This window comes from Bombus bifarius, unplaced genomic scaffold (genome assembly GCF_011952205.1).
Source record: "Bombus bifarius isolate JDL3187 unplaced genomic scaffold, Bbif_JDL3187 scf7180000009200, whole genome shotgun sequence".
NCBI classification, from domain to species: Eukaryota; Metazoa; Arthropoda; class Insecta; order Hymenoptera; family Apidae; genus Bombus; species Bombus bifarius.
In genome coordinates this window covers 1,458,418-1,484,861 of record NW_022884965.1, presented here as the reverse complement: position 1 = coordinate 1,484,861, position 26,444 = coordinate 1,458,418, and the positions used below count along the sequence as shown (strand labels likewise).

Sequence of the window (26,444 nt, the reverse complement as noted above, 5' to 3'; positions counted from 1 at the left end):
AAGATTCGCCAGGGAAATCACAGCTTTGGAACACACGGACTGAAACGGAATTTTCGTTTTCGATGTTCGTCGGATATTCGACGAAAGTGGATAACAGGCGAGTTTACCTAGGAATTTCGCCGGAAATACCATGAAACGTCGAAATCGCGTGTTCCTGGAACGGTTCCAGGAGAGGAGCGGATAATCAACGACCGTCGAACGTGAACGACCGACAGAAAGTCGAACGACGATCGCACATCGCGGCCTGATAAGTGTATATCGTAATGGGTCGCGTGTCAGCTTGTCACGTAGCGGTGTACACGCTTCGTTTTCTACGTAGAAGGGACTCTCGACGTCGCATAACTCGGTCACGTTTGCGGTTTGCATCGTTAGAATACGATACGGCCCACTAAAAATAGCGGCCGAGCCAATATCGATACGCTGTAAACGGTGTCAATCCCGTGATCGGAACCACGTCGGGTGCACGCAACGTTCAGTTTCCGCGTGTATGCAATAATCCTACCTTTCGTTTTTATTCTTCTCAAATTGCAATTTTATCGAGGAATACATGCCCAGCTATGAAAGTAAATAAACGTGCAATTTACACGATTGACATTTACTTCAAATAAGTTCAAATCTCTGCATTATTGAATAGCCTCGGCCTTGTCATGTTTCAGAAGATTAAAGTATACATGACAAAAAGTTACTATACTCTTACTACTATATTCTTCTTTTGCGCAATAATTTACAAGCTAATAATATTAGCGAATTATGTAATAGATGTTACGGCCAAACAAATTCTACAACCTTCACCGAAATCCCTAAAAGGTTGCAACAGAAGGTCGGCAAAATTCTGTTACTCGTCGATGCCATAGGATTCCATAGAAATACTACTATGTAGATGGTCCTAATTAATCTCACTCTACCTTCGATCGTGCTCAATTAAAACGCATCTCGCGCAAACCTTCAATTTGCTTATCATCTATGAGGGAAAAGTGGGACAACGCGATGGGAAGAATACAGATCTCAACGAGGCGGGAGCATCGCGAAGAAAATTAGTTCAGACAGTTTCACAATCGGAGACGAGAAGGGTGTCTCGTTATAAATAGTTCTTAATGCAACGTGCGAAAGAGAGGGAAAAAATCGATTTCAAGGATGACCGTGTATTTTTCACCGACACGGTCCATCGATTCCGATATCGATCCACTGGCAAAATATAGAATCCCTCTATCGAACCTTCAAGCTCTTGTGATCATTTCACACTAGGAATACCAATTTCTATCCTTAAAAATACCCTTTCTTTAACGTTAATATAAAAACCAATTCATCACTTTCATCATCATTCACCGTTTTAACTCGTCAATTGCTCGAGCTCAAGCTTTCAGCAGCTGCCGTTCGATATTTCCCTGGAAATTCGCAGAACAAAGATAAAGAACGTTACTTATGGAACGACTTGATATTATATATAATAAACGATCGAGACGTTGAAATTGCACATGATTCGTTGAAGAACTGTGAGTTTCTTCTCCTTAAAATGTCCGTGTGGTAAATACGCAAAGAGAGAGAAATTGGCGCGATTACGCGAACGACGCCGTATGGTTTACTTAATCTCAAGGCTGTATGGATCCTTCGGTTCTCGCGGTCAACGCGAAAACCTCCGTACGCAGATGGAATCGCGATAATATGTAAAACGAACGCCACGAGGGTTTGAGCGTTTCGGCTCTCGAAATAGCCGGTCGAAAAGTCGCTCACCGAAGCCCTCTTGCCTTCCATAGAATTTCACCCAAGAATTCGTCGCTAAGTCAAGCAGTTTTTAGGCTTAACAGCCTAAAGTCATTCATCCATAGTCTCCGGGCGTTATATTAAATTCTTTATTGCCTGGTTCGCCCGTGAAATTGCTTTCTCAGGCGAGAAATATGAAGAATCAGGATCAAGAATAAACACTCCGAAAGAAACTTTGCTTAGAAGTTCGTTGCGAAGTGAAATTTTGAAAATTTAATTTACCATCGTCTGAAAAAGAAGATCAAGTGAAATTCACAAGGCCGATGAACGCCAGATTACGATCAAGCATTCGTTTCGCAAATATTTTTAGATCTCTTTGAAATATTTCCAAGGAGCGGAGATATGAATTATTATCTGGCAGAAGACTTCGCGAAACTGTCTCTAGTCGATAGTTTTGCCATCAGATTGACCCAAAAATTCCAACTCGTCATCGAGTCCCCTCGATAAACGAAAGGAAAAGGAACCGATCAATGCGATTATCGACGACGTCAGGACAGCTTCGAATTTACTAGGCAAACTTTTCGATAAATCAACTTTCTCGGCGAGTGTTCCACGTCTTCCGGACTTTCGACAACGTCGGAAGTTTTGCCGATAGGATGCTTAAAAGTTTTGTGTATTCTGGCCTGCTTAAATGCTTGAAATAACACGAATTGACTAGAGAACGTCTTTTAACATCTGCGATCGGTTTCCGATTAAAAACTACGTCGATGATAAATTAAAAGAATACGATGGCCGAACGCTCGCGTGTCAGCTTAAAACACGTCACTCACCGACGACAGACGACTATAATTCCGTTGATAAAACTTCTTTTGTCGATGGAGTTATTATCATTCATCGCAATTATAGGCAATTTCAATTTCTCCAACTATTCTACTTTTTATCGTGAATTTTTCATGTTCAAGATACGCTTTTTCTCGCGTCGTAACATCGTTGCTTAGTTAATCAACAATAGGACAAAAATAGTCACAAGATAATTCCATACAACCTTCGATCCAGTTCCAACCGAACGACAGTACCGGAAGATTTCAAAGGAATTGATTATTCGAACGGAAGCCCAAGCAACAGCGATCTATCGTCACCAGTCGCGATAAAATCCACCGATCAACGAGTCACAGTTTTGCAAATAAGCAAGACGTGTCGTGCGTGCTTTCGCATGCAGATCGTGGCTCGTGTATGTGTACGGCTGTGTGCAAGCGCGAACGTGGCGATAGGTGCGACTCGTATGCGTACATGCACCACTATGTGCACTCGAGCAAAGTTTATTTCGGTTCGTCCTGTAATATTAGACGTGATGCGAACATTCACACGCAGGATCTAGGAGGCGACGACTGAATCGAAAAACACCAAGTAAATACTAGAATATTCGAGTATCCTAACTCTGAAAATAAGGTATCAAAATCGCGAGTTTAATTACGTCAACGCTATTTAACGAATTCAACAAACTTCCTGGAATGGAAATTAATGACGAATGAAATATTTCGACGCATTAAAAATGATCGAATCGAGTTCGTCGCCACTATCGCAAGGAAGATGTCTGTCACGTTGCTCGAGTCAATATTCGAACAGAGTCGATCATCGACACCGAGATAACTTACGGTCAAATGTATTTCTGGCCGCGAATACTCTCGTACGCGAAGTCGAACACACGTATTCGGGGCAGAAACCCCTGAATCGGCTCGTGTCGAATCCCGGAGCATGATATTCGCGGAGTACAATCCTTCTTTCTATCTGTCCGCTTCTAAAATTGTAACCTGGCGTACTACCTCGGTGTATTCGACCGATTGAACTCTTCCGTCGAGACTCGTCTTATATCTTCCGAATATAAATTCCACGAAATCGTTATCTTATGGAGGCACGGTAAAACGATCAGAGTTTCCAAAACCAGATTAATACGAACGAAATACGTTTGATCATCGACGTTACGTTTGAATCGTTTGAAATTATAATCCGAGTTATCCGTCAAACGTATATCGGGTAGAAAGAATAACGAAAACGAGATTAATTAATAAACGAATAAAAGGAGTTTCTAATACGAAGCAAAAGAAAGTACACTGTGATCTTTCTTTTCATCAAAGCTGGTTCCTTTGAAACTCTCGATATCATCTTCACCAAAGCGCAAACGCGCCTCTTCCATTCAAATACAATGAAATATCTACGCTCCGTGACGCGACTCTTCCATTCAACCGCAGCTTTTAAAGGGTTAAAAATAAAATTGGCATTGAGATACTACGTTTACTTCCCTAAAATCCACGCTCGTACCACACCACCACAAGCAAAAATTTACTAAACGAATCCCCACGAGTCTCGCGATAACATTCGGCCCGCCGAACTTACCCGATTGTTCTTCTATTTTTCTCGCACTCTGTTCTATTCTAATTCCAAAATCCAGAATCCAAAAATACCAGGTTTCGCAACGGACAACTAACATCGTAGAGACACAGTACGTATAGAGTAAAAATCACGAACGAGAAAAAAGTTTGAACGACATGCAAAGCGCATGCATCGACGACACGCGTCGCTCAATCCCGCGACACAAACTGAATCGTACGATGACAGAAAAGAGAACTTCAAAGCGACGATACTGTCCCCTCGACAAGCTTATCGATAGTAGACTCTACGCGGCCCGTCTTACGAACTCAAAGTAATGTCGAATAATATCGTTTGATGTGATTAACGATTGATGTGAATAGAAAAGCGGATTTATTTATTAGCGGGATCGATACACTATTGTAGATATAGCGGCGCGGAATGATATAATTGATGAAATGATTTTTCAGTTGGACAATACCGGCTTATTTCGGATTGGGAGATGTCCAAGCGCGATTCTGATTGGCATGAGATATTGGCTTTCGGAATACAATCGCGATACGCTTTCCACAGGCTGTCGCTATCCCGGTTATTTTAGGCAGGTATAATATATTATATCGTTTGATTCGAGAGAGTTACGGATTGCACTAGATCAGTTCGACAGGTATACGAAGACGAATTGATCTCTAAAATATACAGAGTGATACAAAGTTGAATCTCTAAAATTCGGACAAGCAATTATGTTCAGAAGAAAATAAGAATTATTCGTGACTCGAAACTACGATTAATCGATCGAATGCACGTGACCAGTGTTACGATCGAACGAGACACGTTCGCCAAACCGATTTCTCGCCGACTATGCAACGTTTCATTGTTCAAGTAGGCGTGCGCTGTTTAACGCGTGCCAGGACCAACGCAATTTACGCTACTTACGTAAATCAACGTGAGAATACGCATCACTCGTAGCCACTCGTAATTCAGCAAAGTTTGTAATCGCGTAACTCGCACGTAGTCGATGTTCCTGGTAATTAGAGAACGCGCGTTGCGTTTTGCGAGGAGGAAAACATATGACTTACGAGGAGGAGGAGCAGGAGATTCGCGCAAATATAACATCGAGAGGTTGAGAATTTCTCTTGGCGTAAAAGAGGACCACCCTAGGAGAGACGTGTGTATTTCGAAGCCATTGTATTTCCTATTGTTTGCTAGTTTTTGTTCGAATCACGGGGTCAAGCTAAAACCCTGGTGTCACTGGGTCAAACTATACCTTCCTCCTCGATGATGAGATTTAATTCGCGACTCGACGTGACTCTCTTTCTCGCTTTATGTCTCTGCCCACTCCCCTCTGACCGTAATTTCAATGAATCCTCCTCGCTTCGACGTCTCTCACTCCCACGTGACTATTAAGTGGAATAGCTGAATTGTGACAATGGGAAAGAGACGATGCCTGCGTGGACTCGGTTAGTTCGTCGGACCAAAATTCTCTCTATCGCGTTTTCCGTTTACAAAGACACCACATATCATCAGTGTTTTTAGATTAGATTAGGTTAATTTGTGTTTGTTGTTGTTGAAACTGCTTCAAGAACCCTCATTCTCGAATAATGAGTGTTCCGTATAAGGCAAGAACTCGATTGAGCCATTATTCTGCTCGATCACTAGCAACGTTATACGAAAAATCTTCTCTTACACCGTACAATTTCGAAACCATAATGACGACCGCGGTATAAACTTTGCTACCTATGCATTAAACCTATCACTGTAATCGTGAATACGGAACTGCAGTCGCTTGTAATTCCGTGAACGTGTACGAATCGTTTCAAGGAACTGGACTGTACAGTTCGTTCACAATTTGTTGCTGCATTTCAACAACCGTGCAATCTCGTTGGACGGTGCAACGCGGCCAGAAAACAGAGTTGTTGTAAAGAATAGGACCGAATGCAGAGACGACGAGCTAGAAAAGCATAGCAAAAGTCGACGATGTCGACAGTTGAGTAAATTTTCGAGTTCAGTCCACGGATGCGCGTGACGCAGAAATTCGTGACAGCCCTTTTGCCATTCCCTGGAGGGTTCCTCGACCACTCTCTACGAACCGATTTAATTATTCCACGAAGGTAAGCGCTTTGAGTTTTCCGGCAGCGGTCGCGCGCTGCGAACGGAAGAACAGCCCGAGCCAAATATATTTCTGGACGCCAGAAACGGCTCGACATTTTCTTTTCCTTTTTTTCCCAGCCTCCCTCCTCCTCTTTTCCCTCTACCGTAGTGGATCCCGCGTTCTTTTCTTCTTCGGAGATCCGTTATTCTTTTTTTTGTCTTCCTTCGCAAGTCTTTTTCATTGTTTTTCGACTTCTCTACATTCTTCTCGCACATCCTTCGCTCTTCCGTGTATTCTTCCTGTTACTAGGTCGTTTCACGAATTTCGTCGTCTTTTTATCGAAAGCTTTTATTACAGAAAAGCGCCGTTCCATCGTCAACGTTTTCATTCCTTCTCGCGTAGAAGCTTTAGAAATATAGATTGAATGACCGAATTCATCTTTTCTAAGTCTAACTTATCAAATCTCTAACTTAAAATTTGATCAAAATTTTTCTCCTGGAATTATTTCTATGTCCTTCGATTTATAGTTTGCCACTGTTGATACTCATAAAGCAGTTTATCAATTTTTCTGAAATTTTCCTATCAAAGATGGAACACTGGTTAATGAAACAGACAGCTGATAAATAATATGCTCTCGACATGTCAAGAACTATACGTCGCTAAGTGATGCAAAACAAAAAAAAAGACGACGGAACATATGAAACGATTTGGTTTGTTCCTTTTCCCATTCGGCTAGGCTGAGAAAGATGTTGAAAGAGGAGGAGATAAAATATACACGGCATGTCGTCTATTCTCATTCCAGACTGGCGTAGTCCTTGTCGTCTTCGTCGTCCTCTTGGTCGTTCACGACCAGCTGTTCTTATTGCGAGACAGAGTTAGACGGCTAATCCGCTATTAATCGAAGCAAATGCCCTGACCTCGCGATCTACTTGCCCGGTCGTTATTATTACTCCCTGGAGGATTTCAAGACCGCGCGGTTTCTCCGGGAACTCGTTAACAGATCCTTCTCCGTGGCTTTCAATTTCTTTTCCCTGCGTTCTGTCCGGCGCTCGAGACCCGCGCCAATTCCGCTTCCTCGTTCCGCGTTACGATGTCCAGTAACGCGAGGTATTCTTCTGCTCCAATGGAATTTCTTGGTTCCTTCCGATATCGACACGATTCCTATAGCCTACAGTTTTATTCTGCAGACAGAGAAGCTGAGTCTTCTTAGAGCGTCGACCTTTCAACGAATCAAAGAGAAGCGAAGAGTTTCATTTTCTCGATCTATCGACTCTCGATGAAGAAAAACACGGCTCTCTTCTGGTCGAGAGATTGGTAATTCGATGGGAACGTTAGGAAGAAATTAATGAGAGCCGCGCTTTCACTTCCTCGCGTCCAGAAGCTGATAGATAATTCTTGGCTATTAATTCTGCCAAGAAAATCGATGAGGATATTACGGAGGTGTTTACGGAATGAAAAGTTGAAATTTCACTTCTACTCTGACTTGGTTCTGCGTTCCACGGTATCGAGGAACTAACGTTCCTTATCGTAATTTCTTATAAGAACGTTCGACCAGGTCTCTTTCGCGTATCATTTTTCGCTTGTTACAGAAAATTCGCACGTGGCACGGCAAGCGTCTCGATTTCAGCGGATTAATCAACTAGCACGTGACGTCTCGTTTTTGCTACGAGCAGTGTCGTATGTTTCTCATTTACGATTCAATAATTACCGAGAAATACGGAGCTTATCCATGCCGTGACGCAACGAGATCGCGTTATGTAATTCGCGAATCGTGAGCCAAGCGTTGCAACTATGAATTTTTATCAACCAAGAGGGTCGTCGACTGAAAGAAACGAGATAGCAATGATACGCGAATGAACTCTGAGTTCTGTAGTCGGTTTTTAATTGAGAACGCAAGAAGACTTCGTCTTTATGAATTTTTATGGCTTTTGTCCATTGATCGACCCTCTCGTTTTTACACGATTCCTTATAGAATAACAATCGTACAAATTCTAGCCAAGATACAAACGAACACAATTCTAGGGAGGAATAACTTTCAAAGAGTATCGTTCGCTTATAGCCAGACTTCCGTTTCCACGTTTCTATATATTCACGGTGCTATTTTCAGCACGCGCCATATATCATTCTTATGTCGTGTATCGCAGTAACGGGCGACACGCGTAAGAACTCACATAATTCGTTGTTTTCCTTCAGTCCTTGTGGCTCGTGATCGCCTAACCTACATACTGCACCATCTAATCATCCGCTAATTGTCAGTCGAACGAGGAAAAAGACGACGATCTCCAGGGACTTACTTCAATTACGTTTTACAGTTGAATAGAACGCAGGTGAAGGCAATAAACAATCGAACGTAACGAGAATCGAAGGTCTCAAGCAGATTGCACATCATTTTCCTGCATCTATTTTCGCTTATCGGTGTGTCGAAGAAGAGGAAAACTTCTAAGCATCGGTTTTTATAATTTGGTCACGTTCCAAGTATGTAGCTTCTATATTTATCGACTCATCGTATCGTTAATTTAAACAACTTATCTAATATGGTATCTTCTTCAAATAAATTTTAAGTACAACAAATAAACACTGTATAGTTACGAAGGCGAGAGTAAATCTCGGAAATTATCAGTTAGGTGTATTCTTTACGTACTCGGATTATTTTGCGATAAACAGTAAATTCCACTCAGCAGGGAACACTCGTAAATCTTGAAAAGAATCTAGTCTCATTGGTCGTGTTTCAATTCGGATCCCGAATAAGATACTTAAAATGTAATTGGTATTCTACGTGGGTCGAGTTATTCGAAAAATGCCGAATTTATAATTTTCGTCGTTCTACCAAACATCGCCTCTTCCGACTTCACCTAATTGAGAGGCAACGAAGTCGCGCGGATCATTAATTAATCCCACGTGAATATGATGTGCGGCTTTTTCGAAATTGAAAACCTGTTTCCTTTACGTCATTTATCATCCGCCTCTTGATAACGCTCTAATGATGCGTAGCGTAAAAAAATACAAGCAATCGAGCAACCTGAACGTGTCCACGTCGGATACGTTCTCTCGCCTAAACTTAATTATTTGACGCGAGTGTACAATTTTCTTTGCTATAAGTAGCTATCGAGTTATGGCACTGTTCTTGGTTGACTTTCGTTCGGAACGATCACAATCTTTGGAAGAAATCATCTACCGTGTAAGTGATATATCCTATACATTCGATAAGATTGGGGGCTCAAATAAAGTAAAAACGAGGATATTTCTAGAAATATGTAGAAATATTCTGGTGTATTTTAAATATTTCAACGCGTCAAGCCTAAATTAATTAGAGTTCCTGTGTGAAAAGAAATTTTTCCAAGATCGAGTCGACGTCAGACGAAGCCAGGAGAAAGCAGAGGCACGTCTAATCTGGCGCGCGTTCACGGTCACGGAGTTCTAAGCCGTGGATGAAAAGAGCTTTTTAGCTGGCTATTCAGTCGGTTCAGCGACGGTACGCGAATGAAGAAAAAAGAAAAAAAAAGAGAATACGCAAATTGAAGGGGGCACCGGCGAGCATAGATACCTACGTGCGCGCGGATCCTCATCAGTCGTGTCTAGCCACGCCGTGGAGCGATGCCATAGGATGTTTTATTAGCATTTCCTAGAATCTCTATTTACAACTTCGGCCCGGATGCCTCGAAACCAGCTTGGATTCAGCGGAAAAACAGATTTCTCGCGAGTTGACTTTCCGCGAGGCGAATCCCGAGTTTGTTGAAACGATGAATAGGTGGTTTCGAGGTCTACGAAGATATTGATGGATGATGGATGGGACATCCGCGGGAAATTGCAATGATTTCATCGAAGATTGATTCGTGTCGCTTTATGCTTGGAGTCTGACGCGATACATTTGGAATACAGTATAGCATAGCTTCGTTTATCCGAATCTCATGGGAAACAAATATTTTACGTAATAAAAATCGATTCTACCCACCAGCTATGATTTTTCGTTCATTCAATGAATTCAATCGGCAGGAATTTGCTTAACAGATTCGCTGCTATTAGAATACAGTTATCTCGTCGATGGAATACTATACTCTTTTCATCAAATATGTCCTTATCTTAAGTAATCGTGATTATTCTAACATAATTTCCACTATTTCGTTTCTCTATTTCGTTTCTCGTATTTTCTAGTGAATTTTATCGAAACGCACGCAAAGTAGTGTCGGATAATCGAACGCTAACTAAAATTGTATTACAACGAAGAGCTCGGCATCAAAGAAGATCGAAAATTTATCTCGCAAATTATATTCTAAATTCCAAGTACAATTCTTACAGCACACATGTGATCTAAATTGCTCGAAACAAATTGTTAAAATCACTACATTAGAAATGGCGTGATGTGCAGAGGAATACGTATGAGTGATAGACGAAGATATGGATATTTTAAGATATTTTTCTAAGCCAAGAGAAATTTCTAGACCGTGAAATTTAATAAATGCATTACAATATATATTATTAGATTAGAAATAGAAAAATGTGTCCCCGTGAAATTTCACGATTTCTGAGATTCCGAGTTAAAATATCGAAATGAGGGAAGATGACGAGGATTTCGGAAAAAGAAGTTCCGAGAAACTATCTACATAACGGAATTGGAGCGTCGAAACCGTGAAACGACACGTGAAATGCAAACTGATGGGGGAATTTTCCACGGAATCTAATTGACGAAGCGGGACAGGAATTATCGCGTTTATGCGACGGCTTCGTCGAATACGAATGTTCGAATTACGGAATCGCGGCCCCTATGTGCCCTCTTCGATAGGTGGCCTCGTGTTTATGAATGAGATACATTATGCATGTATCAAGTGACGCGATTTATGTACGATATCGTCGCCGACCACCTCTCACTGACAATGAAACGAAAAATCTACAAGTTCTTCAACCTACATCGTGAAAGTTGCCGTAAAGAAAAATGATAAAATTACTTTTTTATCTCGTATACTTTTTTCCACTTGTTTCATCAGCTGAAATCACATGATCGTTGCTTAACAGTCAACGCTAGAGTTACCAAACTTATCAAAACGACAGATTTTGGATTAAAATTAATTTCAATGTTAATTACAATTATCTATGTCCAGTACATCGCTCATCGATATTTCTGCTGTTAACGAAGTTTAATTTAGAGGCCATAAGCTTTCCAATTACAAGAGAAATAAAACGTTTATTTGTTATTTGTTTTACGTCGTCTATTTCGTTGATTTTTGTTCGTGCAATTCATCAAACTAATGGCATCTTTGAAGAGAAGATACGCAAGAAACTGTTCACTTCGGAATGACTCACTTGTTACAACGACATGGAACTCGTCGTTTCAACGAGCAAGTGTTTTGCTTGGTGGAATACCAGTGGAAATCAGGCCGAAAAATTGTCGGCCGGGCTACAAGGGGAGCATTGAAGGAAGAACAGCACGAAAGGAAGCAACAAGGGGGAAAGCTAATAACCGCGGAGGATCCAGGCCTGTGATTAATGCCCCTCTAAACGACACATCGCGTCTCGATTGCAGATGTAATCGCTAGCAAACCGGATGTAACGGGCCTCCACGGCTGCAGCTTCGGTACATCGATCGATTCGAAAATGCAGGCACGTGCAATTGTACGCGCTTTGCAAACATAACGTAACGATTGGCGGTGAACGCGTGGGTCGTAGGTGAACGCACGGGCTTTGCGCAACGATTATATACCGATTTTTTACAAAAAACCGACGAAAGAACTCGCTCGACGAATATCGAGACCGTGAACCTCCTTCTGGCCTTTCTGGCATGCGCCAACAGGCCTCGTATAATACGATTAGTCGGTCATTCGCTGAATTATCGATTCTAGTCGAGTACCTATTTGCTTGCAATAGAGATCTTAGATGGCCATCTGAAAGCATATTAACCGCACTTAACGCAATTAGGCCTCGGTAAACGAAGAAACTAAAAGCGAATAGAAAATATCTCCAAGTTATACGAGTCACTCAGAAGCTATACCGATCAACTCCATAAATTAAGAAACAGGAAAAAGTAATGAAGTTATTTCTCATCGTTTGAAATAAAAATAATTTTAAATATAGGTAGTGGGACAAATAGGTGAACTTCAATTATACGAACCGCCTGTTCTGCGATGACATCAAATGAGCGAATTTCTGCCGTACGAAAACAATATGAAGATTGATCGCGTTGCAACGTGGCCATTATACGGAACCATCAAAGACCCTCGAAAACGAATCATTTGTTTGACGAACCTGAAGAGACAATTTCTGAGCATCGTTGTGGCAACGGTCGAGCAGCATAGAGGAGTTCGTACGTCGACCGGAGCTCGGTGACCTTAATAACCTCGTTGCCTGTTCCCGACGATCAATTAATTACCGCCTAATTGGCGTTAAAGCGCCGGTATCGTCGCGATAAACCTGTAACGCTACAAGCGACCAGCGACGTTGTCCCCCATCGCCGTTAACGAAAACCATCAGCGTCCAGTTCTCTCATTCGCTGTGAAACAAAATAACGTCGTATATCTTCAAGGATTCAATAGCGCAAAGATAAAAAAAAGGAATATTCGAATTTTCTAGAAAACTCCTCCATCGAGAATAAATTTTCTAAGAGAAATCATAAAGAGAATGCTGTTGATCGTGATTGGCTAACAGCGTGACATCCTAACTTCTCCACTACTCTCGCTTTCTGATCATGGAGACATCACTTTTGCTCGGACGAAAATCTGTGACTTAACCAAGCAGGAATGCTCATTCATATTTTTATGACAAAGTAAGAATTTTTTTTCTTTTGGATATTTTATATATTTTAGCATGCTGTGTACATTCCATGGGTAATTGCATCTTTAAATTTTCCATAAGTGCACAAAAATCAGCATTGGACCGATCATCGATAAGGACAATTTTCCACCACCAACGGGACAAACATTTTATTAGAAGATAGCAAAATGACAATTTATGGGGACGAAGGAACCACTATAACTTCCCTTCGAGTTAACGACGATCCGATTCTGCCCCCGAAAAGAGAGGCGGTTCTCCCTTTCGTGTTCCCGCGGGCAACGCGGCGCGCGGCCACGCGGTCTCATTGCCAAATATGGCTGGCCGCGGTATTCTTAGCACTGCTCGAGCCCGAACGACACTCGCCGGAGCCGGCCGAGCGGACTGCTTCGTTCCTCTCCGCGAACACGGAGACGACACGACCGCCTCGGGTGAGAACCGATGCGATAGAACTCCAAGACGAAGCATAAACGAGTCGGATAGAGCCACGAGGAGGGAAGATACGGAGGCAAGTGGGACGATAAGGAGCATCGTGGCTGAACGAAAAACGCGAAATAAACGATCGCGTACTGGAGTAACTCGGGAGAGATGACAGTTATCCGACTGCAACTGGGGATTGGAAGGATAACAGGTTGGATAAGAGAGGTTTATGCACCACGTTGGCTACCGATCATTTCTGAAACGATTATAGCGCCCGATGCACGGAGAAACCGAATTCTGAACGTGTTTTCATATTCCATTGCGATATCTAATTCTCATTGAGATCGACTGAAATCGAGATACGAAGATGAAGACCACAGTTACGAGAAGAATAAGGAGGAAACAAAGTACGTTTTCCACGTGGTTTCACGTTATATAGAAAATCAGCAGCATACGATAGTATTCGAGCTATGACACAAATAGCCTTCAAGAAAAGCACTTGCTAGGTTAAGGAACGATTTCCCGTGTGCACTTCGAACTTGGTACTCGAGCAAATAAACCCGTGAATCGGTCAATTTCATCGGAATCGTTCCAAAGAAGGACGAGAGAAAGGAATCAAGTGTGACGATGGAAAAGGGCCAATATTTTCTTTCCCAACCGCCTCACGATAAATCAATATTTTAATCGAGCGCCCCGGGAAGCCACTTCCCGTTTGTGTTTTCTATCGTCCGACTTTTCCGCCAGGAAAACGGAGCTACGGAATTCTTCGAGCGCAAAATGCGATATTTCGTATAAACGACTGCCGATCAACGTTATTTTGGCAGTGGAAGATTAAGAAGAAAGAAAATTCATGCTTGTGAAACTATACGCAACCCGACTCGACAAACATCTAATTCAAATACGTCGAGCAATATTTAATAACGCTCGGACATAGACGAGCAGCTGAAGAGACGCCAGGAATCGTTGTTATTTTCGGATCTGTATGCTGTGTTGCAGCGTCCACTTGCAAGTGGATTCATCGAATTGCACCGTTTCCTTCGCGTCCAAGAAAATTGTCGATCGATCTCTAGATCGTCGGATACTTGCCACGAGATCCGGATACGGACACGTTTAGGTTCGTTCGTTCGACAGTCGATGACCACCTAGCTAAAGTTCAAAGGATACCTTTCGTCGTCTACAGGGTTGGCGCGCCCACCTTCCGATTTCTGGGTCAGGTCAGAAGGGTGTGGTGAATGCTTCGAGTGCTGATCACTCGATGATTTATCGAAACGAGGCTGCAATTTCATTAGACACCGTAGACCTTCGCCGGTGATCACCGGTTACGCGACTTTCCGTGGGAAGGTGCGGCTTTTTCCCTCCAAGGCTACGTCAACCTTTGTCTACAATTTCCTGAACCGTTTTCGTCCATCGGTCCTCGTAGAAACTTTGAAATATCTTCCAACGAAACATGATGTATTAAATTTTGAATTTCACCAAAAACAAATACATTTATCGTTTATTAAAATAAAATATCGTATATATGTTGATATCTGCGGCTCCTAAATACTTTTTATTTTAAACATCACCTACAACATGACAAATCACAGTTGTTCATTAAAACGTTATGACTCTGACTTTTCGTTCCCCTCGATTCCTACGTGCCTTCCTTCGGTAATACGGCCGGCATTTCTAACTCTTCGCACGTCCTTGTCGCTCTTACACGCGTCATAACTCGCGCGTTCTCGTGAATGAATTTCTATAACTCTATCGAATATGTGTCCAGCGTCGCAAAACCGAACGTCCCGCGAATGTAAAACGCTCGAAAGTAACCTAGTCGAACTTCGTCAATCTGGGTCAAACGTTTCCCAAAATTCATCCGTACTTTTCATCATCCTAAAAATCTCTTGATCGTTCGAGCGTTACAGAATCGTGAATAAAAAGAGCTCCGGATTGTTTTGTCTTTTGACGAAGATTAAAGAACAAAATGGACAAACCCGGGGAAGAGTGAACACAAGGGTGAAGAAGCAAACGAACTTGCGCGAAAATAAACGAAGGAAAGAACCGGTGACCGTACAGGAGAGAGAACGAGGAAGCGAAACAAGCGTAGGTCGATAGAAGTGCTATGATAGGAGCAAGGTGTAAGGTAGCAGGTTGTCAGGGCAAGGGAAAGAGAGAAGGAAAAGAGGAAAGGAAATTGGAGGAAGCGAGAAGACCGGGCCACATAAACGGCAGTGAGAGTGAATGGATCGATGAGACCGTCTCGACGCAGCGGGCGCCATCGCCAAAACATCGTCGGGCCAAAATATCAGCGTTCATCGATCTTTGGGATTAGCTGGTCTGTAATTTGCCAAATTGCAATGTCACTGAGCGATCCATGAGCTTCCTTAAATCGCTAAAAGCGGAGCTTCGCGTTCTTTGATGTTTACGAAAGAAACATTTAAACTTGCGTCGAGCATTGAGTTGGAGAAACTCTAATTTCTTAGAAGAATCTGTTTATCCGAAAGGAAACAAGATAGGAACAGATTGGGAGGTGTATACACGAGAGAGATAGAAATTTTCTAACAGTACGATCGAACGTGTTGCGTCACCGATATAGAAACGAGTACATATTTCGTTGCACGTTCGTCATGCATTGGAGCGAAGACCTTAGAAGACGGTGTACTGTCAGCTGCCGCGATTATGAGCTATGCTTACTGCCAATTTATCTTGTGCCGTGATCACAATGCTATGCTTGCATACTCGAGGTCGTTGACCTAGCCGAGATACGATATTTCCATATGGTTTTTCATCGTTTCCATGCGTATTCGGCTATACAAGATCAATGTAACATCACGCTTATAGACGAATATCTACGACCGTATTACTCGTCCTAATTGCCATTGATTATTCAATGCTCGTTCTATAGAATTATTTATGGCCACGATAATTCGATTTGCTACATCAACTAATACCTTCTACGTGAATAAATTTGCAAACACTATCGATCATCCGTAAAAGTAGATTGTCTCGACGGAAGCTAAACGAGATCAGCCTTTGTCTTTACACTATAATGCCATTGTATCATGTTATAATACCTCTTTGTGTCTCATGTAGTCGCAAAGTGCCACGGGAAACGCATTACCAACGTATAATAGAATCCCTCGAATGCTGGTTCTGCGTTTTCCGCAATTAGCCAAACCATTAAAAAAAAGTATCTAACTAGAGGCCAATGCACAAAGTGGCTACCACAGAGAGATTTCGAAGCAAGAAAATCACCAGTCGAGGAATGGTTCTTGACGATTAGAGGCGAGTTTCTTGTCGGTAAGCTCGATTAAACCACTTTGTGTGACGACGACACAGTGGAGCCGTACACGCATGCAAAATAGCGCGAATCGTCGGACCTCTTTGATCTAGAAAGTCCATGGGAACTCGACCAGAACCGTTCACTTTCGCGATTTCTACGCCACAGAATCTCTCTCTCTCTCTCTCTCTCTCTCTTTCTCTCTCTACCCTTCTACGTACTCACGTGCAACTGAAAAATCACGGGGTGACACAAAAGTTATCCGGAATTCGGACCAAGTGCAATAACTATTACCTCCTACAGAAGTCTCCTACACCTCCTACAGAAGTTTCTAATACACCTGTTTTTTTTAAACTACTAACCCTTTCACAGTGTAACAAGATCACGAGAAATTCAGAATGAATTTAGAAAATGACTATTTCTCCGACATCTTGACGTCATACGCAGAAAATATGTACATGTAATACTATCCACGACAGCTTAAGCTATATTGTAAAAGGGTGAAAAGGGGATGGTAAAAGAATAAAGAACTCGGAGAATAGTTACGTATATCTTTAACGCGAAGACTTCTTGCAATTCTGCTATCGGATAAACAAAACTACTTTTAACTTCTTATAGAAAATAATAGTAATAACCGTGACACGTATGACATTTGACATTTCAGGTTATATAGATGCGAGAATAATAGCAGGGTAAAACAAAGAATTACTCTACTTTACTTTTAGAAGAGGTTGCTGCCAATGAATCAAACAAGACACACCTGATATTGAAATAGCAAGACGGAGTCTTCACGATGACTCGAGGCGCAAAGATAACATTGTCCGACTAATTCCTCCGCGTTGGTCCGATGACATAATCGACCACTGTGTGCAATAGTGTGCATGCAAATCGTGGTAGTTTCTCGACGTTCGCGCATGCCACTGCCCACGGAAGCGCATAATTAATGCAACGCGACTATTGCAAAATCAAGGAAAAAGGGTTAGCATCGAAGACGAGTAATTCGACGGGGAATGAACGCGCGTGATGTAACCGCCTGAAATGACCATAATCCCGTATTCGTCTTCCTTCGGCCGATTGCAAAAGAAACGCTCGATTCAGCCTGTGTACGATTATTTCTTCACCACAGTACCGTTCAAAAACTTCGGGAAGTAAATAGCCGACGAATAAAACAACAAGGCTGGATTGTAAGGGATGTTTTCGTCGAAAGGTACGTAAAAGAAGCTGGGAACATTGAGAGAGCCGAACAATGGTAACGAGGACGTTGGCTGCTATTCAAAAGACTCGTTTCTTCACCGATCAGCTGATCGACGAGAAACTGGGACCTCTACGTTTAATTGCCGAAACTATACTAATCTTAATTATTACCAATTTGTTTATCGATTAGTTAAATGTTACATTTCATCTTGATAGATTGTTGTCCGATTATTCTTCATCAACAGTTTCTCTCGACGCTATTCACTTTCTCTCGTCTCTTCCACATTTTGTAAAAGTTCTATGTTTTGTAAAAGGTATAGAAACTTCGCTGAATGTCCTATGCAAATTTCTCTGTGAAAGTAGATCGATCGCGCGAGCAAGATTTCGTGATGAGAGATCATCCATGGGTACCATTCGAAATTAATAGTCAGTTTGGCGCGTATCTGACCTAAAAATTAGCGTAAATTTCGCGAAAGCGGCTTACACGTCCCAACCAGGCGTGCTCGCTCGTCGCTCTTGAGTAGCTCGCTCAGCGTTTTCGCGACTTGAGTGGCCACACGAGCCTTTCAGACACGAACTTTCAGAGAGCAGACGAGGAGCGGGGTTGAGTTGGGAAAAAGGAAAAAAATAGATTCCATGCGAAGAGAATCAGTGGGAAAAAGTCGCTCGTAAGAGGGATTCCTTAACCACCCTTGATTTCCATCCACTTCTGGCTAATTGACTCGACTCCAGACCGCTTTCAGCCTCGAATTACTTCGAGCATAAAAGAAACGAGCTTTCCAAATTTCTCAGACGCTCTTCAGTCATATTTCTTTTCTTTTTTTGCTTGTCGATAGACGGATCAAACTCGAGGACAAAGTCGGAAATTAAATTGTTTTCTCGTTTAATCTCCACCAAAAGAAAAAAACAAGGGAAAACCGATCGAGAAATGAAAAGGGATTTTTCAATGGTAGAAGCCAAGTATTTACGTGGTGATTTTATCAAGACTGAACAGAAAGCTTCGACTATAGGCGCACAGGATAGCCGGAGCGTTGTGCATGAACGCTTCAGCAACGAAGAATTCGCGAATCTGGGACAGTTTGATCGATAATGGCGTAAACCTGGCCGCGGCAATTCCAGGAATGGCAGCCTAATTGGATCCTCCTTAAATAAGTATTTCAATCTACCCGCAGCCCGCCGTTCTCTCAAGGCACGTCGCTCTTTTCGAGACGAACAACCGTGCGAACGTTTTTTCGAATCCTTTCGAAAGGTGAAACTTTTTAAACCTACCAATTAAGCAATATGAACTAATTAAAAACAACGTTTTAAACTATAATATAATCCATTTATAAGTTAATTAAAGAAACTGTTAAATACCCGTGGGTCGATCAGCCATGGAAACAAGAAGAGGATCACATGGAAACAAAAATTCGAGGATTTTCAAGAGACGAAGACAAACTTCGTACAAAAGGGTGGAAAGTGACGGTGAAGATGTAAGTAGGTGGATATTAAAACTATTTAAAACAGAACAGAAAAATGACTAGTATCGCTTTGAAAAGTACCATAGGGTTTGTTTGCCCGGGTTCTATTTGGATTTCGCGAGCCACTCGTTCAAGGTCACACGTCGTCCGCAGCATTCATAGTGATGCACTAGCGTGCATTCTGCACCGACGAGAATCGATAAACCACGGCAAAGGGATTAAAACCTTTGCTATATATCTCAGAACCAACAAATTTTCAACCTCGCAACTTTTGTATCGTTTCTATCGTGTTTTTTATCTAAACGTTTTCCAATGTCAAAACTAACCAACGTATTCATTTGAGATTAATGTCTGCTCGTTTGTTATTCAATCGTTTAATTTCTGTCGAGAAAATTTCGTCAGGTTTTTAAACATATTAATGGGGAATTTTACATGCAACTTCACGTCCCGTTCCAAACCATAAAAAGTTCCCAACTTTCTCCCTTTTTCTCCCCTTTCCAGTGACGTGCAACTACGCAACGTGGTTAAGCTACAAGAGCATGTAATTTACAGAAATAATTACCGTATCCCTCGAGGAAAGAGATAACTCAACCCCTGAATGATTCACTCCTATCAATTTATACAGTAAAGAATCCTCTCGCGGTTATTTGCGCTATAAAGTTGCTTTGAACTTGATAACCCCCCATTAAGAGAATTAATGTAACTTAAAAATGCTAGAATTAAAAGAACGATTTCTTTTTTGACTAAATTTCGTTTCGAAGCGCCAATAATTTTTTATTCATCCTTGTAATCTATATTCGAATACTACTCAAGTAGAACAAAAAAAATACAAGTTTTGAACTGAGAGAACGGCCGGTCTAAAAATTATTTCTGTTTCAGAAGTTATATTGAACTCAGTGCAGAATGTTACTTTCACAAAACAGCGTTCAGTTCGCGGACAAAGGAAGGTAAGTTTGAGTTGTAGTTTTGAGTTAATTTACAGGTAAGTTAAGTTAAAGTTTCAATTAGATTACCAAATTTCCCAAATTTGAATTAGAGTTTTGTGTTAAATCTCAATTAAGTTAGGTTAAAACATTCAGTTAAGTTAGAGAATAGTTTAAACGCAAAATTTTTAATTTTAGACACATCTAGTCGATTAGGCACTATCATTAATAAAGATGTAGGAATCGATTAAAATTTTTTAATGACCTAAAATAATGATAAATCTTTTCTCCAAACTTATAATGGGGGAAATGACCTTGAATAATTCAGAGATTTACACGGAGCTATTGAATAAGCACTGAGCAGTAGCTCCAGCGATCACGTGACGAACATTGCTCCGCGGCACGTGCACGTAACAACAAATCGGAAGAAGCAATGTTACGTCACCAATACACAATCGCGTCAGGTACGCAATCGCGAAATTGGTTTTGAGTAGCAAGAAGACACCGCTCAACTGGAGTTACGTTACGAGAGAACGAAGAAGCCCTACGAACGAAAATTATCCAATGTTCATTACATGCGCGAGCCTCACGCGCGACTATCGGCCGAATTACAGACAATCCAGACTGCAACGATTAGAATCGCGCAAATAAGCTTCACAGATAAATCTGAAACGATCTAATTTTAGAACACAGTTTAACAACTCGCCGGAATGCTAATCCACGGTGTCAAATACACAGATGGAATTATAAAATTATCCGCGTGATCACCGTCATTCGATATCGTTTTCTTCTATCCTTCTTTTTCCTTCCCTTCTTTATGGCGAGCGAAACGAAAACTTCGTTTTCAACCGTGCTACAGAAACTACATACTACGAATTTTAACGACACCGTAAAAAGCGTTTATTTTAGGAATGCGATGTGAGGAACAAGTTAGCACCAGAGATGAGTGTATGATAATGTTGTTCGATGGAATATTAACATGGTTCAATCGACTGTCTGGTTGATTGCGTCGTAAAATCTCATAATATCGAAGCTTAATTTATAATATACCGGATGATAGCTAATTATAAATATGTGACGATTTTATAAATGGCACTAGTCGTTAATGCTAATTTCTATGAACTCTTTTTTGGATATGTATGCTAGGTAAAAGGATACGCATATACGTATACAGTCAACAAGAAAATGTAAAGATGAAGTAAACTGTACATACTTATGCCATAATGAATGGTGTGTTGCAATATTTTCTAAACATCGAGTGTCATATAAATATTGAAAAACCATTCATAAAATAATTTTGAATTTCTGAATCACAATACGTGTTCGTAAATATGCTGGTACACGCACGTACGCACGCTCCGATCCAGAGCACGATACCAATCAATAACATGCACGAATTAATCGTAAAACAAGGGATGAAATTGACAGGTGACATACCGTGGTTGTTTCTTCAGAGGAATTGACACTTTCTCGTAACAGTTTTCTTCAAATTCAGTCGGTCGTAATTGCAACACAAATGGGTGCACAAAATTTACCACTCGCATCACGCACGGATATCGTTTTTCCTCGGCATGTCTGCGACAAGTGTCTTCAACTTTATGCGGTGAATTGTAAAACGTGAAAATTAAAAACAGCGAAAACACCGCGAACCGGCTTACACAACCAACAACCGCACCTCTGAAGCTTGCAACAGCAAACTGGCCTGTCTCGTGCAGCAGACTTTCATGTTAGGGCGCAGCACGCGCTCCGATTGGTAGAGAGCTGGGCGGCTAAACCAATCGCGATCGATCGTTCACCGAACGTTGACCCCCTCCTCCCCACTTATACATATCATAACACATATCTATTTGGCAGCACATTCGAAACAGACAGCTAGAATACCATGTGTGAACACTGTAGATTCTGAACACGTGATTGATAGTAAACGTTAAATTCGATTAATTAAACATCTCTTTTCAGTCTTAATAAGTGCATGTACGACTATAACTGATATAGAACTGAGAAGACACGGTACTACGATTAAGCATACCAATTGTAAGCGCATGCGTCCACGTGGGTTACCATGGTTACGGTGAGTCTGAGAGAAAACGCGCGCATTCTTTTTTTATTACATTTAATTATAAATTTCACGAAATAAATGTTAAATTTTACCATAAATATAGATTTGCCACAGAGTGTCAAGTACGAAGCACAATTACGTGGTAGATACACGTATCATTCGTAGTTGTGATGTTCGTATTGTATACACCGGGTTATTGACCCGTCATTTTTAATTTTGAGAAATTTAAGTAGAATCTTGTACTTACTTGACAAATGATGAACTCGAAATAGGAAAAGTATTTCTGACAATGAAATACGTTGTCACGATCGTTGAATCGATGAAAGTATTTCACACAGCCACTGTCAACAATGAATTTTTCGTAAAAACCAAATTTTTTTCTACGATAACAGCTCCTCCACAAACAGCCCGATAATAGAATTTCGCCGTAGTAATTTTGAAAGTTATAAACGGTATCTTCCGATTCGTATGGATGGACAACATCGATTAAACTTGGGATTATCTTGCTCAAAACTGACATGATACAAACAATAACGACTTGTGATCACTGCTTTATTTTCACCCATTTTATTAACGTGCATCTATGATATCGTTACGAAATATTTCATCAGTGGGTGAAAAAATTCTTCGGAGAACTAAAATCAATTATAAATTTTGAGTACAAGGCTTTACGCGCTATCGTACAACATAGCATTATCAATCATGTTGCTTGATATGAATTAAAACAATAAATCGATTAATCGTCGTATAATTTGATTTAGTGCTTACTTCACAACTTACTTGTACACAAACTGCGATAAAATATATGACACTCATTTAATTTTTTACAAACGCTTCTTTTAATCTTTGCATATAAAAATGAATATTTCTAATGATATATTTTATACATGTGATAGATATCCATAGGATTGCTACTTCTGGAAAAAATTTACAAAAAGGCAAAAAGCTTAAAGTTTTTAACTCTTTCATTAAAAAGTATACATCAAAATTTATCGATTAATTGCAATATATGTTGTTGCTCTGCTTCTCTCCATTCCGAATCTCCAGCATCGCCAAGATTTCCCGCGTATTCTAAACAAAATAATTAAATTAAAAGCAAATAAAATAATACTAAAATATTATAATAAAAAATATACCTCGCATGATATGCCTTATAGTTTTTAAAGATGCTCTTCTTTGAGCTAAAATTCGTGTTACTCGTTGCTTAACTGCCGGTGGACAACCGGTACACGCCTCTAATAATACATAATCTACTAATTGTAAAATAAACAATCCACCATCTAATCTTCTCAGGTACGATTCTTCTTCATCTTCATCTTCCTATATCATTAAATATATTATCAAATAAAATATCTTCAAAATTTATATCTTTTTACTAACCTTTGTATTTTTTTCAACTTCCTCCACTTTTTCAAGATATTTGAAATGGAGCTCCATCAATCGATCCACTTTCTCGTAATCATTTTCCGTAAATTTACTCAACAATCTTTGACGTTGTTGACCTTTGCAATTCCTCAGCATACTTGCTATAATTGATACTACATGTTCTACAACAATAATTATTCGTGAAAATATCGTAGACAAACGTAATTAAGGAAAATCTCTCATGGTTTAGTTACCTTCGTGTTCTTCCGCTGTAAGCATTCTCTTCCGATTTTTTGTTGGTGTTTTCATGAATAAAGGAAATATTGTTCTCAATCCGAGAATATCAACAAATTTACTACAATTATCTTTTCCATCTGGGCCATTCATTGCGTGATCTAATACCTAGAATATAACATTGTTGTTTATCGATATTAAGAAACAAATTAAATATAAATTTTAACCTGCTACTTACTTTAAGAGAACCATTCCTAGACATTTTTTTTTCTCGCAACATTAAATTCATAAGTTGCAGTCCTTCTCCCCTTAAAAACCTATCTCTGTTTACAGTTGCCATTAAACTTGAACATAATACATTGAATAAATTTTCCATCATTTCTTGCTCCTCAGCTGTTTGAGGATCATGTCTTTTGTAATACTAAAATTAATAGAAATTATTTTAAAAGCACATAAAAATGTATGAAAAGTATAAAAATAAGTAAAATATAAAGAAAGAAATACAAAAAATATATAGAAAAAGGGAAAATACAAATAATATTACCGCTAATTGTTGTAATAACACATCAATTCCATCAAGTTCACCAAGAAGTAACCTATTCTCTGGTGTGTTTTGCAAAAGAATAGATAAAAGTTCACTAGCATAAAGCTTATTAGCATCAAATGGTGTTTTTGCTTTGATTCTCCTTAGGAGCCATTGCATTAATCCTTGTTTCCCTGCATCTCCACACAGTTCTGGCCTAAACTCTAAGAGATTCTCAAAAATAGCTGAAAAAAATGTACCGTAATATTTACTTTAATTTCAAAGTAAGGTACTCACCAACTTACAATAATTATTACCTAAAGTATTATAAACTCCATCACTTTCTTCCTTTACTGATTCATCCAGTCTCTCTAAGTTTTGTACAAGAAGAGCACAAACTTGTTGTTCTAATAAAGCATCAATCAATGTATCAGCACCTTCTTGGCTTTCATGTAAAATATCTACATCTGTTAATTCTTGCAGAAGGTCCACTACACCAACTGCTATATCCGTATTCTCATGAGATAATAATTCAAGCAGTGAAGGTACAGCACCTAATTCCACCATTAAAGGATATAGATCTGGGTTTGTTGCAACAACATGAAGTTCTTGGAGAGTTTCATGCAGTTCTACTTCTGATTCCATAAATCTATTAAATTTTAAAATATAATTTCAATCTTATATTTTAAGCTTGATCTTTCATGCATAATGTTAGAAAATGATATACTTTTCTGGTTGATCAGGGAATTTTACTCTCATTTCTTGGTTCCTAAGAGCCCTTTTTTCAAATAGAAGAACCATTCTCTTTAGTGTTGCTTCATCTAATGCTTCTATTTCTGGAGCCTCAGTTTCTACGTATTTTAATATATCTTGCTTTTCTTTCTCTGTCAGCTGTGGTTCAACAACATCATTTGCTGGTGAAGGTAAAGCAGCTCTGATAGGCGTAGGAGGTTCACTGCTTCTAACTGGAGTCACTTCGATTTCTCTCTGTTGCCTTTGACGTGCATGATATGGAGTTTTAATTACTCTTTTAGGTTTCTTAGCATTTTCCCACTCATCTTCATCATCTTCTTCTCCTGCTACTGGTCGTTTTGGTGTATTTGGTGGCTATACGAAATGAACACAGAATAGCAAATAAAAATAACTTGTATGTACTGTGTGTACTTAGGTTAGCATCAAAATTTTAGATAATACAAATTTTCGTATCATAAAAAATACGGTTTTACAAACTTACTTTGTACGATAATAATTCACCGATATCCATTTGTAAGAACGATAGATTTCCTTTTAGAAGGTATTACATGCGACAAACACAATTTGGTTATCACTCTCAGCCAATATATATCATGGTCATAAGTAACTCACTATAAATTTAAAAAAGTTGTGTAAACTTTATTATGCAATAAAAATTACACATCCAATAGATTAATTAATCTTTTAATTATATTTACCAACATAAATTTCATTGACTTACAAAAATGTCTTATATACGATTTAAACCTAAAGATGTCAGTACTTTCCGTTTCATTCAAGCAGACAAGAATTGTTTTATTTTTGATTAAAAAAAAGAAAATTTTATAGTTATTTCATGACTTAATAAATAAAAAAATCACCATGAGCAGATTTATTTTTTAAAGGTTTTTATTGTATAATCATTTCTTGTGTGGGTGTCTATAATGGTGATATCTACTATGTCTTTTATTCTCCCTAGTGTCGCGCTGTATGAATCTGCCATAGAATAAAGATAAAGTGCGCGAGTCATATGTTACCGTGTAGGTAGATGTGATATGGGAATAGAAAGAGAATGTTGCATAGAGGGCCTGTCTGTGCTTGTCTAATCAGGCACGCTCATTGACGCCACTCGTTTACCGGTTTTACACTTCCATATTTACTGTACGACATACGAAGTACCAATATGTATGCTTTTTAGACAAGGATATAAGGGGCTTCTATGCAGCATTCTCTTTCTATTCATATATTTTTTTTCAGCTCACTCACGCACTCTATCTTTATATCTCTATTCTATGGAGTCTGCTTTTTTCTTAATGGTGTACTTTCTTGTTACTAATTCGATTTTATTTTCTATGTCCA

General features: G+C 39.9%; 2 protein-coding genes and 2 long non-coding RNA genes across 6 annotated transcripts in view; 1 reads left to right on the top strand and 3 right to left on the bottom strand.

Moving 5' to 3' along the window:
* LOC117214301 overlaps positions 1 to 21,862 on the bottom strand; it is a 38,509-nt gene extending 16,647 nt beyond the window's left edge. For 2 of the 3 annotated variants that reach the window (XM_033460295.1, XM_033460292.1), the window contains exon 1: positions 21,610 to 21,862. The gene's annotated coding sequence lies outside the window, so the exon portion shown is untranslated. Of the gene's footprint in view, positions 1 to 4,095; positions 4,288 to 21,609 lie in introns of those variants that run through there. The other variant, XM_033460294.1, reaches the window with a different exon arrangement.
* On the top strand, positions 18,147 to 20,232 carry LOC117214305. The gene is made up of 3 exons (XR_004488830.1): positions 18,147 to 19,038; positions 19,161 to 19,261; positions 20,129 to 20,232. It is a non-coding gene; the product is annotated as an uncharacterized LOC117214305 (long non-coding RNA).
* Positions 21,863 to 23,046: 1,184 nt separating the features above from the next.
* Positions 23,047 to 25,617, bottom strand: LOC117214302 (beta-catenin-like protein 1). The gene is made up of 9 exons (XM_033460296.1): positions 25,588 to 25,617; positions 25,081 to 25,460; positions 24,671 to 25,002; positions 24,375 to 24,598; positions 24,069 to 24,251; positions 23,851 to 23,998; positions 23,612 to 23,778; positions 23,368 to 23,551; positions 23,047 to 23,302 (listed from the first exon to the last, which is right to left on the bottom strand). The coding sequence occupies exons 1-9, from the start codon at positions 25,615 to 25,617 to the stop codon at positions 23,214 to 23,216; spliced, it is 1,737 nt and encodes a 578-aa protein (XP_033316187.1). The 3' UTR covers positions 23,047 to 23,213.
* A 359-nt stretch (positions 25,618 to 25,976) lies between these two features.
* Positions 25,977 to 26,440, bottom strand: LOC117214306. The gene is made up of 2 exons (XR_004488831.1): positions 26,356 to 26,440; positions 25,977 to 26,081 (listed from the first exon to the last, which is right to left on the bottom strand). It is a non-coding gene; the product is annotated as an uncharacterized LOC117214306 (long non-coding RNA).
* Positions 26,441 to 26,444: the final 4 nt, after the last annotated feature.

Bases quoted from the DNA above. Each gene is read 5' to 3' on its own strand.
- LOC117214302 (XM_033460296.1), bottom strand. From the start codon at position 25,617: ATGGATATCGGTGAATTATTATCGTACAAA. The intron at 24,252-24,374 runs GTAATATTATTT...TATTAATTTTAG, and splicing joins TGTTATTACAACAATTAGCG to TATTACAAAAGACATGATCC. The intron at 23,779-23,850 runs GTAACTAAACCA...TTATTGTTGTAG, and splicing joins TACAGCGGAAGAACACGAAG to AACATGTAGTATCAATTATA.